A 14,418-nucleotide genomic window follows, 5' to 3' on the forward strand; every position below is an offset into this window, starting at 1 on the left:
GGTCTGCTCACTGCTGTAAAATCATTCATACGATATATAAACACCTGGTAATTTACCTTAACAAGATGCATATAGAATATCCCCCGCATACCGGCATTCCGCACGGTCATGCAAAAAGCTTACAAACAGGCCACTCTTTTAAATATGATGGTTGTGTACACCTCACAAACAGATCATATCTTTTAAAGCTGGCGGTTGTATACCTATATCGAAGTATTAAAGCAGTTCAAATTCTCTGACCGGGGCTTGTTAGTGCCCATAGATCTATCTTTAGGATTCGCGTCAATTAGGGGCTCGGTTCCCTAATTCTTAGATTACCAGACTATAAAGGGGTGATATCCGGTGTATTCGTAACTCAATCGTAGAATGTTTTTAAGTACTTGTGTCTATTTCGTCAAACATTTATAAAAGCGCATGTATTCTCAGTCCCAAAAATATATATTGCAAAAGCATTTAAAAAGGGAGTAAATGAAACTCACGATACTGTATTTCGTAGTAATTATGCATATGACGGCACTGAACAAGTGCAGGGTTGGCCTCGGATTCACGAACCTATATCAATTATATATATATTAACACATATAATCGTAATCGAACAAGTTTATGTTTTATTAGTAATTGTTATTTTAGTAACTTGTATGTTTCGTTAATAACTAAATTAGCTATATTTATTTGATATACTTTAGATAAATAATTAGTATTTATTATGAAAATATTAATGTTGTTATGTCATATGTATTAAATATATTCTTATATAGCTATTTATGTGGTGAAATAATATTAATAATAATAATAAATAAAAATTTGTATCTGTTTATGATAATAATAATACTGAAAATAATTAGATTTAGTAATGATACTGATATTAATAGTTTTGATAATAATACTAATAATAATAATAACTATAATAATAATTTTTAAAATTAATGATAATGGTTTTAATCCTAATGATACTACTAATAATAACCTAATTAATAATACTAATACTAATAATAATACTTATAATAATAATAGTCATAATCATAATAATAGTAACAATAATCTTAATATTAATATTAATGATGATACTAATTACAATAATAACACTTATGATAATAATAATAATAATAATAATAATAATAATAATAATAATAATAATAATAATAATAAATAGAGTAAAATTACTACCTCAAAGAAGTAGCCCTAAAAAAATGCCCAAGTCCGGGTTTGAACCCGCGACGTCCCGCTAACTCGATAACACTCCCAAACCATTCCTTTGTCTCAACTTTTCTGATTATATCAAGGACTTAATTTACTTAACCCGATTTTCTATTTCATCTCCTTCATCATTTTAATATTTTAACATCTATCATCATCTCATCGACCTCGCATCCGTACCATCATCATCATCAATCATTTCATTATCATCGTTCATCATAACCACGATTATCATCATCATGCGTTTTCACTATGAACATCATCATCATACATCACGATCTTCATCAACCATCTAACATCATCATCATAAACATCACCACTTCATCTATCATCGTATTCGTTATAGTTAAACTGAAACAAATAAAGAATTAACAAACGCAGCTGTAGCAGTTTTTTTTATGAGATGGTTTAGTGATACTGACCCAATCAGATAGTCCAACAATCTGGAACCCAATTACAGTCCAAATCTAAATCAAAGTTCACGGCCCAATACCTAATTCAAGCCCAATAATTAACTAAGCCCAAGTATAAATGTGGTATTTCTTTTGTGGGTTCTGTTGGGTGGCAGGTTTCGAAAAGGAAATAGAAACACAAGATATTAGTCGACAATCTTATACCCACAAGGACCCTACAATTTGACCTCTAATTGATTTCTCCCTTGCCACTTGCAAGTTGACAGAACATAAGTGGTTCCACTTCTTTTTTCTTCTTTTTTTTATACGTTCATGACTCAAATAACAAACACACTTTTCCTTCTTTTTTATGCGTCGAATAAGAATAAGGAAACATCAAAAGGTTGTAGCAGAAAAAGCAGTTTACATGGTTGGTGCTTTGGTGGTGGTTTGTTGTTGGCAGGAACAAAAAGAAGAAAAAAAAATGGTGATCGATTGGTTTGCAGGTGTGTGGGTGATAATTGCAGTGGTGGTAGACTCCACTCTAACCAAGTGAGCTAATAAAGAACACAGAAAACGTAGCAGCGGTAGTTGCACTTGTTACTTCAGAATTTAGATAGTAACTGGCTACGGTTTGAAAGAAGAGAAAACAGAAAACAAGCTGAGTACGAACAGTAAAAAAGTGACGGGCTATATGGTTGGGTTTTGGGGTCTGTTTGTCAGAAACTGAAATAGAAGCTATGCGGTAGCAGTAGACATTAATAGTGGGTGATAACGACTGCAATGGTGGTTCCATGGTGGCTTTTCAATAGTGGTTCGTATCAGCAGGATGAATATCAAGGGATGATATCAAAACGGGTTTGAAGTGGTGATCTATGTTTGCAGAGAGAAAAACAGAGGTAGAGAGAGGAGAGTGATGGTTGTTTCGATGGTGAAAGTGGTGACGGTTTTGATTGAGGTGGTGGCATTGGACAAAGGTGGTAATGTTGGGTTGATAGGGGTGAGATGATGGTGGTTGTTGATTTGAGTTCTCGCTCAAGAAGAAGGGAAAGAGATGAAAGATAGATAGGTAGTGATGGAGTGTTGAAATAATGCAGGGAATATATATATATATATATATATATATATATATATATATATATATATATATATATATATATATATATATATATATATATATATATATATATATATATATATATATATATATATATATATCCAACTGTCATCTATCTATATCTAATATCATATACAAATTACTAACAAGTGGATGAAATAATAAAATAACATAATTTTAAAATATCTAATTCACAAAACGTGTGAAACTAAACACAGTAAAGCAGCCGATAGAATTGGATTCATTCTACCGATGTTTTTCACATGCGGTGCTATAGCTTGCTCGTTGCTAAACAGTTAAATATAAAAGTGTTCCTAAAAAATCTCAAAATTTTCAATTAAATATCTTTATTTATTTTGGTCATTATGGTATAAAATTCGAGCATTAACTATTAAATAAAAATGACATTAATTATTCACTCACAACCCCAAGTAAAATATAAAAAGTTTTAAAATTCAACAAATAGTTTCTAAATATATTTTTAATAAGCCTATAATTTGTAAAACTCATTTTCGGATCATCGTTTATTTTAAAATCACATAAGTTCGAATTTAACTTGTTTAATATTGATCGAATGATAAATTAGTGGCACCGTCGTTCACTAAATAAATTCGAAATCACATATATATAGTATACTTTATATATTCATTTTAATAATAAAATTTATTATATCTTATATTAATTTACATATTATTTATAACAACAATTGCATATACAGTTTCTTATATATAATTATTTATATTTACCTATTTATATATATACCTATCTATTTACAAATAATGGTTCGTGAATCGTCGGAAATGGTCGAAGGTCAATGAATACATGAACACAGTTCAAAGTTTTTGAGACTCAACCTAACAGACTTTGCTTATCTTGTCGAAATCACATAAAGATTAAGTTTAAATTTGATTGGAAATTTTCGGGTCGTCACACCCGTGTCGTTTTACAGTGTCTTCTAGGTTTTATATTTATGCGGTGCAAGGGTGAACATTTGGGGTAAAAATTAGGGTTTGAGGTGATAAAACTCAAATCATCGCCATCAATGTTCAAGACGCTATGACTCTACTGTATCAACAGATTGATGGTATTCCTAATGTATTGCACTTGTTACTTGATTTTTCTTCTGTTGTGATTTAAACTTTTAATGATTCAGTTTGTTGCTGCTAAAGCTTTTTTTCTCAAAAATACTTATATTGTATATTTGTTTTCTAGCAGAAGCGAAGTTTAGAGATAATAAAAGGTCTAGAGAATGAGGTATCTTTAGATTTTAGTAGTAAGGTTTTCAATCTCTATTAGTTTTTGAGTAAAGTTGATATTTGAATACCCCACATGGATTAACTTTATAAAGCAATTGTTGACAAATGTGTGAAACTTTGAGTAATGCATCAATAACCACTTACTACTGCTGGTTTTAATGAATTATATTTATACTAAACACTTTATGTAAAGTTGTAAATCTAGCAGATAATAATATAAGTAATAAGTTGATACAATTTTAATAACATGCTGATGGTATCATCTTCTCTTATACATGTCATGTTCTTATTTTAATAATTAGGAATGATATTTTGGTTTATTATAAAACCTAAAAGCTATGGGTGTAATTCAAATCTGATGCTCATTCTATTTCTAATAAGTTGTAATTGTATATTATTTTGTAGAAATATTGTATTATATTTTGCGGTTAATTCGGTTTTGCGGTAACTTTCAAAGTGAAGCCCTTAAAGAGGCAATTACTCAGATAACTGCTGATGCTAAGGAGAAGAAATGTAAGTTCACTAAGACCATTGAACTCCATGTTGGTTTGAAGAATTACGTTTCAGTGGTGCCGTCAAGCTGCCACACGCCAGCATATTGAGGAGGTGTAAGTTATTAGATGCTGACTTTGACATGATTCTTGATTATATCGTTTAAACTGATTTTACTATTTAAAAAAATAGTTAACTATCTGATGTAAACTTGTGTTAATCAAATTATACATGGTTGAATATGACAGTTTATTAGTAACACTTTGTTTACCTTGAAGGTAACAATGGTTTAAAGCACTACCTAATCTACAATCTTCATTTTATGTCTGCTACATATCTAAAAAGTGAATTATTTTCCTATTACTCATTACTCATTATTACTCATCATTCATCATATACTATTTATCTCCCCGTTTTATGTCGTTCGACAACCCCTGAACGTCATCTCCCATCTATTTCTAATCTCCCCATCTTAATACAAAAATCTAAAACACACCGCCATCTTCATCCTATACACACACAAAAACACCCTCACCATCTTCATCCTTTCATCCTAGGTTGTCGAAGATTTCCAGGTGATTTTTGATGAGAAAACAAACAACTAAACCACCACCGCTATCTTCGTCGGTTCATCCAAAGTGCTCGATGATTTCCATAATTGTAGCAGTAAAGAAAAATATGTGGGAAGAAGAGGATTTGCTGTTCGTTGATAAAGTCAGATTTTTACTTTCAATTCATAGTCAGGTATTTTACTTTTTCATATATTCGACATCTATTTCTAACTGTTTTATGAGTTATACATTGTCAATTGCGATTAGGGGGTTTGTTATTTGGGTTTGGTTTTTCAAATATGTATGTTGGATTTAACAAGGTGTTCTTCTGATCCTGTTGTGGATGATGTGGGATTCATCACATCATGTGTGTCCCGTATATAATCTCTTAAGAGAAATGTTATTTATATGTTGTTCAACAATTGTGTTTTGTATAAATATTAAATCAGTCATTCCATTTTTTTATGTACTGCTGCGTTCTAGCCACTGCAACCCGAACGCATTTCAATGTGGTTTCAAATTCGGTAATTATCAATTTCGAAAAGGCGTACCAATATCTACCGCGAAGCGCGAACCACATACCTAGTTTCATTCTTATTTACAGTACAAAAGTTTTATATTAAATACTCCGTATACACAAAATTATGCGGTTGGTTTTAGAACTTTGGTAAAAAAAAAAAAAATGCATGGTAGGGACTAACCTTTATTTTTAACATAGTCCCAACTTTAATATTACCATGGTTGGTCCTGACTTTATTTTTAACACAGTTGGTCCCAACTTTTGCCAATATTACGCGTTTGATCGCATTATTTAACGAGTGTTAATAACCTATGTTATATGCATTTAAAATACACTTTCGGTGTCTTATGTCTTGACCTACTTGACTTGTTCAACCTGTTCGCATATGCATAATAAGTCTTATAATTAGTACCCTTTTACCCCGTTAGGGATAAAATATAATCCACAATTGGCGTGTAAATTTTTAGACAAAATTGTCCATTTCGTCCCTGTGTTTTTCACTTTTTGCCCGTTTCATCCATGTGTATTATTTTTTGCATTTTTCATCCTTAAAAGCATTTTGAAGTCCCAATTTCATCCCTCACCCTAACGAAGGTTAACAGGGTCCGTTAAAACTATTCACATGGATTATTCACGTAATCTTCAACTAATTAAACTACAAAAATCAATTCATTATTCCTCTCATGATGTGTGACATTTCAAACTGGTTTGACCCATATTGTACATGTTTGAAAGAAAACTAGTTTGAGTCATAAGTGCAACTCAAAAAGAGTACAAGTTGAAGCTTTAGGTCTTATCTTGGAACAAATCATAATTGCTTATTTTATGATTATCACCTAAATTACAAATCTTCTGCAAACTAGTTACGTCAACCAGTGGGGTACAACAGCTCCTTGGATTCTAATACACTATTGACGAGTTCAATCTCTCATCCCCACTTTTTCCTTTGGGTTCGGGATTGGCACCAGAAAGTAGGACGACGTTTCCCTCAACGGACTCCACCTAAAAATGACAGCGATTATATTTTCATATATTAAAATACGTACCTCGCTAACAGATAGAAAGTTAAAACTTCCTGTGTATCAAAGACGGAAGACAAATAACAATAACATTAGTATGAATCTTAGATAAATGAAGCGTTATAATGAAGCTTAGATAAGTTTTATCTATATAATCAAAAGATATAAAATCAAAATATAGAAATAAAAAGTCAAAATAACCCTATATATATAAAGTGTACCTGATACAAGTGTTGTTGGGTCAGAATAACCCATTCTCAGTTGACTTTGATAAGATATGCTTCTCCACAGTTCTTTTTATTTCCAAAACTTACGATGAATACATAGTCTATGAAAATTATTGGTGGCAATTTTGGCCCATTACTTTAACTGTACCAATTAACAATTATTTAAAGATTTTGAAATGCCACACATCATGAGAGGAAGAATGAATTGATTTTTGTAGTTTAATTAGTCGAAGATTACATGAATAGTCCATGTGTATAGTTTTAACGGACTCTGTTAAACTTCGTTAGAGTGAGGGATGAAATTAGGACTTTAAAATGCTTTTAAGGATTAAAAATAAAAAAAAGAAAACATGGGGATGAACGGGCAAAAAGTGAAACACAGGGACGAAATGGTAACTTGAGAGCATAAAATAATAGTAATGCACTGCTTTCTCGTTGTGGTTTCAACTTATTTTTTATGTTTGATCTTAACATAAAAATGTTGCTATATATATACAAGCTGCGCTTTTTACTTAATGTAACGACATGAACAATTTGTTGGTTATAGTTTTGGTTAGAAGATGAATATGGTTGCTAGTTATATTGGTAAAAATGGATGTTATCCCACATAGGTGGTAGGAAGAACTTGGAAGAGGGTGACTTAGTTATAAAAGGAGTGTTAAGCCTCACTTCCAAATTGCACCAATCAATACACTTTAAGTATTTGATTATTTCTTTCTTTCTTACCCTTGTTTGAGAGTTGTATTAGTTAAATATTTTGGATAGTGTAGTTGGCTTAAGAGAGTCGTCTATATCATTGTAACAATTTGTGATATAGTGTATTTCTCTCTTTGAGGGCCGGTGGTTTTTCTCCTGTTTTGGAGTTTCCACGTTAAATCTTGTGTTGTGTATTGTTTTTATTTCTTTACTATTATTGTTGGGCTGGGTGGTGGGAATTAGTGAGACCATAATTTCCCAACAACTGGTATCAGAGCGTCAAGTTTGACGGGGGTCTCGGTTATAGGAGTCGGAGTATGCTCTGTGGTTGCCACGGGAGTGGATCGTCCACATCAGAAACGAGTTCTATTGATTGTATAGGGTATCTGGTTAGACAATATTTTTTCTGATTCGTAGTAATAGTTGGATTTGTTAGTGGCGAGTTGTGGATTTCCGATTTAAAGGGTCCTGGCTACCTGCTACATCTTTTGGGTATTCGAAACGTGAGCAAAATCAGAGAAAGTGTTGTTTATAGGATACGGATACGATGTCGAAGTTCAGTCCAATGAGGTTTGATGTAGAGAAATTTGATGGGAGGATCAATTTTGGCTTATGGCAGGTTCAAGTCAAAGATGTGTTGATTCAGTCCGGTTTACACAAGGCTTTGAAAGGTAAACCCACCTTTGTTTCCGGCAGTGATTCTAGCAGTAAGTTCGATGAAGAAGAATGGGATGATATGGATTTGAGGGCAGCAAGTGCGATTCGTTTGTGTCTTGCAAAGAACGTGCTTGCAAATGTGCACGGGTTATCAACGGCAAAGGAGCTTTGGGTTAAACTAGAGCAGTTGTACCAGGGCAAGGGCATCTCAAATCGGTTGTGTCTTAAAGAACAATTTTATACTCTGCGTATGGATGGGGGTTCAAAGATTTCAGATCATCTAAGTATTCTTAACGGTATTGTTTCGGAACTGGAGGCTATTGGAGTTAAAACGGATGATGAAGATAAAGCTTTGAGGTTGATATTATCTTTATCATCGTCCTATGAGCACATGAAACCTATTCTAATGCACGGGAAAGAAACGTTGAAGTTTGAAGATGTTACTAGCAAGCTCCTATCCGAGGAGAAAAGATTGGAAGGTAACGGAGTCTCCTCATCAGAAGCTACGGTACTGTTGTGTTCGGATAGGCAGAAGAGAAACTCTAGAAAAAATCTGACATGCTGGAAGTGCGGGAAGACTGGGCATGTAAGGGTTAATTGTCCAGGTGGAGCTAATCCGGTAAATGGCTCCAAAGACGCTAACATTGTCTCCGTTGTTACGGAGAGTGAAGAATTCCTCTGAAGTCACGTCATCCTCATGGTGTGTCCGCGCCACCGTGGAAAGGGATGTTCGTTAGCGGTTTCACAATTACACATGGGCATTGGTTTGGCATTGATGCAAGGTGTGTGGTGGAAACTGATGTTGTAGCTGATGAAACTTCCAGGGAAAGCCAAACAGGAAGTTGCACCATAACTGTTCAGCTGGTTATACAACATGTGCCGAGGTGAAATGCTTGGAATGCGATATTCTAAGTGCTATACTCTTTATGGTGGAGTATGATAATTCTGTTAAGAGTTATGATTGTCTGTTATGACAATGATTGTCGGGTCTTGACAATATTCGATGAAGATGCAAATTTTATTTCTTGGGTTAGAGATAATGTCAGCGGCATGAAGATGAGGATCTTGAAGTTGTCGTCAAGGAAGCATCTACGTCGGTTATCCTTGCAATGTGGAAGCATGGTTATCTTCTTCTATCCAAAAGGTGGAGATTTGTTGGTTATAGTTTTGGTTAGAAGATGAATATGGTTGCTAGTTATATTGGTAAAAATGGATGTTATCCCACATAGGTGGGAGGAAGAACTTGGAAGGGGGTGACTTAGTTATAAAAGGAGTGTTAAGCCTCACTTCCAAATTGCACCAATCAATACACTTTAAGTATTTGATTATTTCTTTCTTTCTTATCCTTGTTTGAGAGTTGTATTAGTTAAATATTTTGGAGAGTGTAGTTGGCTTAAGAGAGTCGTCTATATCATTGTAACAATTTGTGATATAGTGTATTTCTCTCTTTGGGGGCCGGTGGTTTTTCTCCTGTTTTGGAGTTTCCACGTTAAATCTTGTGTTGTGTATTGTTTTTATTTCTTTACTATTATTGTTGGGCTGGGTGGTGGGAATTAGTGAGACCGTAATTTCCCAACACAATTTACAACAACGACAGAATTGTTTTTGTGTCTATAGATTCGGTCAATATACAAAAAGTCTGGTCAGCCCGAATATTGCCTCTTTATTATATCTATATTCAAGTTTTAGATGTATTATTGCAGTCAATTTCTGGTAGGAACAGCTATGAGCGGTTCAGATCTCGGACATGTTAACCCGAACTTATCGTCCATATTCATATCTTCTGCTCTCATATTTCCTTCCAGCTTCCAATTAAACTTGTAAATTAAAGTACCGAGCATCACGTGTAGCATTCGATTAGCAATATTCAGTCCCGGGCACATCCTCCTCCCACTACCAAACGGAATGAGCTCGAAATCTTGTCCTCTGTAGTCTATTTCGACTTCCAAAAATCGCTCAGGCATGAATGTTTCTGGGTCTGACCAAACTTTTGGGTCTCGTCCAATAGCCCAAACATTACATAGGATTTGTGCATTTTTAGGCACGATGAAACCTTGGACTTCAACATCACGTGTGGCTTCGTGAGGGATAAGAAATGGGGCGGGAGGATGTAGCCTGGGGCTGTTTACTTTTTTTCTTATTAAGTCCTGAATGGATATAGATAGCAGTATGGATATAGATGGCAGTATGAAATAATCAATGAAATAATAATGTTGTTTACTTTTTACACCGAACAAATCGGCTGAATGTTAAAAATGTCTATTTTACCCTGCAATTATTTTCAAAATTAGATTAAGTTTAATACTCTAATTATTTTTAATACCAACTATTTACTACTACTGTGTATTATAAATGACAATATCACCGATTAGCACCGATACATAATTTTAATATCAATTCTTTGGAACAAACTATACCAATTCTTACGCCAATTCATTTCTTAAATCAACAACCTAATTCTCTTTACTCTTTATATTCACTATCTTGATTCATTTCCACCTTAACCAAATCATTACATTCCATTCCGAAAAAAAATCAGTTCAACCCCTATCCTTGATTCATTGAAAAAACATCAATTATCCCTATATATATATATATATATATATATATATATATATATATATATATATATATATATATATATATATATATATATATATATATATATATATATCCATTGCCGCCAGAGGATCTTTCTCTTCTTTCATACAATTAGTGATTTTTTGTGTGTAATTTGTGCTGATTTGAATTATGAAAACCTAGGGCAAATAGAGATTTAGAAATGATATAAGGATTTGTGTTGTTGTTACCCATGACTTTAGGATAAAGTTCATGGCTACGAAATCAGTTGAAATATAGAAGAAAAGATTATGATATCAGTTTTTGAGGATTAATAGAGGGGGATATGTAAAGTAAAGAAATAATAGAAGAGAGATGAAGAGGGTAGTATTGAGAAAAAAAAAGTCCATATGGGGACAACTGCTATTTTTCATCTAACCGAATAATGCGTTCACTCATCCATTTCATTAATATAAGTCAAAAAGTAAACAGCATTTAGAGTGACCGAATAATTCATTTATTCACCACAGCACATTAATTCAAAAGTAAACAGGGCCTAAAAGTTTCTTTGATAACTGCTTGTAGGTAACGGAGTTGAGGGATATCGTCTTCTAGTATAAGTTTTGTGTTGTTTTTCATGACTTTTATGAGCTCTAAACGAGCCGTCTCCATCTTCTTGGGGTTACGTATAAGCTCTGTCATCGCCCATTCCAATGTGGTTGATGCCGTATCGGTTCCAGCCACAAACAAATCCTACAATAAGTTATGGAGTGAATATTCGAACGCTACGATTTTATAAGGAAAAATTACTTAGCGCTATCTTGTATTCCCTCTGTTCCTAATTAATTGTACACTATATTTTTTGGATGTCTACATTTAATTGACCACTTTCATAAAAGGATCAAAATAACGAGGTAAAGTTCTTCTTTAATGTATGCATTTAAGACAATAAATAGCTTAAAAGTAAAGGGTAAAACTGTAATGTTGACAAAAAGAGCTGATGTTTCTTAAACGGCTTTTTTTTTTGTTTTATGGATATTAAAATTGGGACGGAAAGAGTACCATCTACTTACCAAAAACAAATGTCTTATGTCATTTCGACTAAGTACAGACTCATTTTTTAAGCTGAAGTCGATCAGCAAGTCCAACACATCATTTTTTCGTGGTTGAACATCTTCATAGGATGATGAACTAGTTCTTGTTTGCAACCGCTGATCAATAATCTCATCAAAAATACCAAATAATATCTTGGAATAAATGATTCCTTGTCGTGTTAACCCTTGTAGATCGAATGGTTTAAATATAGGGAAAAAGTCAATTAGGTTCGGCCTCGCCCCAATTTCCATAACTCCCCATATCGCGTCCTTAAATTCATGTGATGATGCGGTGGTAACGTATTGAGACAAGTCCTTAGAGAACATCAAGTTGGATAAAATGTTTAGTGTTGTCGTAAATGCAACCGCGCCTATGTTCACAGCCGTTTCACTTGTACAACATTCACTTACATGATCAACAAGTTCTTGTACCTACATGTGCAATCAGATGAGATAACATCTGTTTTAAATTGAGGAAATTAATTAAAATTCACTTATTTAGAAAAACTTGTGTTTTTACATCACTTGTTCTTTCGAACTCGCCCAAATTTTGTGAGAACTCGTTGTGATCGATAATTACTTAATTGCTGCCGAGTTACCTTTTCTCCGTACTTGGGAGCTGGTTTCGAACTAACTCGCACTTAAATGAACACGAGTACGAGCGAACCCTCTGTGTCCAAACATGTACATGTATGTGCCAACCTACCTATTATTTATGTTATAGTACAAATTAAATGGCACATGTGCGAACGTACCTATAGGCTATTAGTTACTTAAAATAATACTCCGTATATGTTTTGTAAAATAATTACTAAATTACTCCGTAATTAATACTGCGTATTAATTATTAATATTAATATTAATATTGATATCTTAACTAAAATTTTAGTAATGATATTGATATCTTAACTAAAACATAAGTCAAGTCACTCTACTTAATTTTATCATTTAGGTGATGTTATGCATCTTCAAAAAAATAAAAATAAAAACAAAATATCGGCGATATTGGAGTCATTGACGGGACTTTAACCGATCGTATCAGTTTCGCGTGTCAAGGATGTTCTACTAAACAATTATCACAAGACAGGCTTTGTATACAGTCACCTTTGAAAAACACCTCATAAACAATTGTCATATAGACGACGATGTCTCTAAAGTACTCTATAACCAACTTCAAAATAAACTTCATTATGAAATCTCCAATAATTAAAGTTGCAACTTCACGAACATCCAAAAAAGTGGTAATCACACTCAAGCTAAATGGCTAAATGTAAATGGACATGGCTGTATCTTCAAAAATTTTATATGAAACGTGTGCTTCATTCAGGCCTTGTGTTCCATGTTATCACACACGTGTCATCAAATCAAGTCACTCTACAATTTACTTGATTTATGACTCTAATAATAAGTAATAATAATTATAAAGCCCAAATATCATAACTTGATTCGCACATGTTCGGTTATGATTGAGGGGTTCGTGGTGTAAAAACAAATTATTTTTTTTTTTTTAAAAGTGCATTTTGCTATACCAATTTATTTAAAAGTGAATATTGAACAATTTCCCTTTAAATTAACATATACGGAGTACTTAGATATAGATATATATGATCTACTGTCAAGAAAAATATTTTGTTACAATCGTACCTTTTGCTGACGTAACATTTCGCTAGCATCAAGGCACTGTCCAGAAAACAAAAATTCTTTAGTTATACGTCTTAGTAGTCGCCACTGATCGTTAGCTGGCATCCATGCAAGTGAGACTTTATGGTGGTCCAAGAGACGTGTAGTGTTTTGGACCGATCGATTAGAGAAGAATTGATCGTGTGTACTTAAAAAGTCTTTGGCAATATAGGGTGATGAAACAACTATGGTGGTTCTACTACCCAACTTAAGTGACATTAAAGGACCGTACCGTTTAGAGAGTGTTGCGAGAGACCGGTGGGGTTTGTCGCCTAGTAATAAGAGGTTTCCGATGATCGGTAGAGGGTTAGGGCCCGGCGGAAGCCGAGAATCACGGTGGCCGGGAATGATGAAAAGATATATTAACAGTGAGAGGAAAGATAGTGTTAAAACAAAGATTTGGTAGTCCATGGATGATAATTTTTGTGTGGTTGTTGGTGTCCGGAAGATGTTCGTGTATTGTAATTTGATCACATGAAGATTGATATTTATTGCTTGTCCTTTTGTCGTTTCCAGTTTTTTTTTTTTTTCCTCTTTTTCGAAAAATACAAATACATGTGTGTACATTATACACGTGCGTTTTAAAAACATAATTAAAGAGTTCTAAAATGTAAACATAAAACATATACATAAAATGTAATAAACGTATAAAATGTAAAGAAAATATGAAAACGTATCAACTAAACTTGAAACATGATTCGTTCGATTAATGACACTAATGACATGTATCAACTAAACCCGTTTTAACCCGTAACGTTACTCAATTCAACTCGATCATTTGACAAATATAATCATCACACATGATCCATTGATGTTCAATATTTGAATATTACGGAGTAATATTCAATTTCAAAAAGTACAGCTTTACCTTCATAAAAAAATCTTCTTTATCAGCCACAAATCTCATGACCCGTGATATACCATTTATGTTTATATTATTCTTTAAAAATATTCTACGATG

General features: G+C 33.3%; 1 protein-coding gene across 1 annotated transcript; it reads right to left on the bottom strand.

Annotated features, from left to right (window-relative positions):
• Positions 1-9,722: 9,722 nt before the first annotated feature.
• Positions 9,723-13,903, bottom strand: LOC139893072 (cytochrome P450 76T24-like). Its single transcript, XM_071876209.1, has 4 exons — positions 13,422-13,903; positions 11,757-12,209; positions 11,240-11,436; positions 9,723-10,239 (listed from the first exon to the last, which is right to left on the bottom strand). Exons 1-4 carry the CDS (start codon positions 13,866-13,868, stop codon positions 9,828-9,830), a joined length of 1,509 nt encoding a protein of 502 aa, XP_071732310.1. The 5' UTR covers positions 13,869-13,903; the 3' UTR covers positions 9,723-9,827.
• Positions 13,904-14,418: the final 515 nt, after the last annotated feature.

This window comes from Rutidosis leptorrhynchoides, chromosome 2 (assembly GCF_046630445.1).
Source record: "Rutidosis leptorrhynchoides isolate AG116_Rl617_1_P2 chromosome 2, CSIRO_AGI_Rlap_v1, whole genome shotgun sequence".
Taxonomy (NCBI): domain Eukaryota; kingdom Viridiplantae; phylum Streptophyta; class Magnoliopsida; order Asterales; family Asteraceae; genus Rutidosis; species Rutidosis leptorrhynchoides.

Coding starts and splice junctions, on each gene's coding strand:
- LOC139893072 (XM_071876209.1), bottom strand. CDS start 13,868: ATGGACTACCAAATCTTTGTTTTAACACTATCTTTCCTCTCACTGTTA. Junction 11,437..11,756: donor ACATAAGACATTTGTTTTTG/GTAAGTAGATGG, acceptor AACTTATTGTAG/GATTTGTTTGTGGCTGGAAC. Junction 10,240..11,239: donor GTTATCAAAGAAACTTTTAG/GCCCTGTTTACT, acceptor AAACAGCCCCAG/GCTACATCCTCCCGCCCCAT.